The sequence below is a fragment of the Odontomachus brunneus genome, unplaced genomic scaffold (genome assembly GCF_010583005.1).
Source record: "Odontomachus brunneus isolate Ranch 3 - 2012 unplaced genomic scaffold, Obru_v1 Obru_scaffold_182, whole genome shotgun sequence".
Taxonomy (NCBI): domain Eukaryota; kingdom Metazoa; phylum Arthropoda; class Insecta; order Hymenoptera; family Formicidae; genus Odontomachus; species Odontomachus brunneus.
In genome coordinates this window covers 165,998-168,730 of record NW_022639632.1, presented here as the reverse complement: position 1 = coordinate 168,730, position 2,733 = coordinate 165,998, and the positions used below count along the sequence as shown (strand labels likewise).

The 2,733-nt window shown below is 49.0% G+C and overlaps 1 protein-coding gene across 3 annotated transcripts in view; it reads left to right on the top strand.

Moving 5' to 3' along the window:
* LOC116851630 (ankyrin repeat and SAM domain-containing protein 1A-like) overlaps positions 1 to 2,733 on the top strand; it is a 65,253-nt gene that overhangs the window by 11,051 nt on the left and 51,469 nt on the right. For 2 of the 3 annotated variants that reach the window (XM_032831243.1, XM_032831244.1), the window contains exons 2-5: positions 605 to 685; positions 850 to 1,006; positions 1,302 to 1,447; positions 1,851 to 1,973. In XM_032831243.1, the coding sequence (XP_032687134.1) occupies positions 605 to 685; positions 850 to 1,006; positions 1,302 to 1,447; positions 1,851 to 1,973 (507 nt within the window). Of the gene's footprint in view, positions 1 to 604; positions 686 to 849; positions 1,007 to 1,301; positions 1,448 to 1,850; positions 1,974 to 2,733 lie in introns of those variants that run through there. The other variant, XM_032831245.1, reaches the window with a different exon arrangement.

Here is a 2,733-nt window from a genome sequence, read left to right as displayed (position 1 = left end):
ACACACACACACACACACACACACACACACACACACACACACACACACACACACACACACACACACACACACACACACACACACACACACACACACACACACACACACACACACACACACACACACACACACACACACACACACACACACACACACACACACACACACACACACACACACACACACAGGGTGTACGGGCTGGAAGTGGCGCACTGGCCGTCGTGTCATCGCGAATACCGGGAGCAAAACCGGGAGAGATACGGCTCTCGATGTCGAGGCGTCAATAGCTTTCGAGTGGCGAACGATTGGCATTTAGAAAGCCCCGATGAATTGAGCTTGGCGGGCTCTCGCGCGGAAATGCAGAATGACTGCATTCTGCGCGAAACGCTCAAGTATCCTGCTCGGAGCGCGCCGCCGTTATGCCGTTTTCGCGACTTATATACTTTGTCAGAGATTGAGTCATTCATCCTTATCCCCGGCAATCAGGATCCTATAGAGCGGGATTAAAGAACGCGGACGCGCGGCGGTGATTTATAGTGCGTTAGATGCTTTAAATTGGTCGATTTACTGTCGTACGATTGAGCAAATATATTTCCATTTGCAGTCTACGGCGGGGACCAGGAGCTAATGTGCAAGACGCCAGTGGCTACTCGGCCCTTCATCATGCAGCTTTGAACGGGCACAGGTACGGTATATACTCGAAATATTCGAAAGAAAAAGAGAGAAACCCTACCATATTATTTCCTGGGATCTCGTTGTGTGGACACTTGCACGTCGGTTAACTCGGCCTGCATCTGTCTCGTGCGCTCTAAACACTCTAAACACGTTTCCTCAAACACTTACTTGCAGAGACGTGGTCAGATTACTGCTCCAATACGAGGCTTCCACCAATGTCGTCGACGCTAAGGGTTCCTCGCCGCTTCATTTGGCCGCTTGGGCGGGGGATGCGGAAATTGTACGATTAATTCTCAGCCAGGGCCCGTCGGTGCCGAAAGTGAATCTTGCGGTTAGTAATAGCAGAGAATCGATCTCACGAAAGTTCTACGGCCCGCTGTAGTTGGGCAGCGGCGCGTATCGATAAAGCGTATGAATCGATCATCTCGGCATGCACGTCAAGGCTCTCACCGCTTCAGGCGTGTTTTATCGAATATTGTACAGAAATATTTTACGCATCGGCAGTTAAAGAAGAGAGAGAAAGAACAAAGAGAGTTCAGGTCGATTCAGTCGGGATAACGTTGACAGCGAGTCGCGAATCAGCAACGTATAATCCGAAAGAATCTAAATATCGATTTTGGTTATAGACAAAGGATAACGAAACTGCACTGCATTGTGCGGCGCAGTATGGGCATACGGAAGTGGTGGCACAGCTGTTGCACTACGGATGCGACCCTAGTATCCGCAACAGCCGCGGAGAATCTGCGCTCGACCTCGCCGCACAATATGGCAGGTAAATTGCGCACGCGACTATGTTTTTTCGACGTTACTCCAGTGCACATTTCTTTTTTTCCCTCGCGTACAGTTCACACACTGAGAACAAAAGTGTATTTATAGTCACGCGGATGAACAATTGCTATAAATTATCATCAAGAAGACCATTTTTCTTTCTTGAATTCTATTGTTAATGACATTATTATGTCATGTTCTAATGTTAATGACAATAACCTCATGTGGACGTTGTTAGTACCACTGTCTTAGAACAAAATATAGTTGGAGCCAAGAATAACTTTAGTCAGATCAACCCCAACTTTTTTTCTCAGCGTAGGATGTGAAATTTCACGCGATCGATAATAGTGCACTCGCCGATCGGTGTAGCGCCGATGCGCGACGTAATCGTGTCACCCTTCTTACAGGTTGGAAACTGTGGAGTTACTCGTGCGAACGCATCCTGAATTAATCGAGCCGCTTCGTAATTCTTCCTCGTCTCTGATCTTCCCGCATACACCTTTGCATTTAGCTTCACGCAATGGGCACAGGTAAGCATTGTGGACGTACAGATAAATCAATAAAGCCAGTCAACACTCTCATTGAGATATTGACCCTTGAGAGTTCATTCGCAGCACTGCCGTTTGCTGCCAAGTCGCGCCTTGTTGTTTTGCCTCTCATTTTCGCGGATCGTGGTTTTGGTCACGGCGGCGACGCGGATTATAATGACGCTGCCATCGTTCGGGTCACTCGTTTGTGTTTATCTAAGGACCGCGTATCACTTCTTCCCGCGAAATGGTCACGCTAATTACTGGATAATGTGCAATGTGTATTGTATCCGAGTACAATGGACTCGTTCGAGCTAACCATAACGATGTCGAGCCATTTGCAGCGCTGGCCATTAGAGCCAATCAGAGAGCACCGCGTTGCGTAATCCCGTCGAATGCGATATATACGTCCTCCGACTGGCATGATCCGATCCAACCCTCTACTGGTTACACGTCCCATATTACCGTCCCGTCGATTGCCCTCTCGTCCCTTCTCGAGCCACGCGAATGCATCCGATCGCATCACGCCGGCAGCCGCTCTGTCCATCCGTGCGGATTGCTGACCGCCTCCCGATTACGAGAATCGTATTAATCACTGCCGCCGAAACGTATCGACCTATATTAATCGCGACCATAGCAGCGAATAGTCGCGATTCTATGCTGCAACGAGATATCATTGCCCGCGCGAGGTAGAGAGAGAGAGAGGTAAAGATAGAGGCAGAGAGAGAGAGAGAGAGAGAGAGAGAGAGAGAGAGAGAGAGAG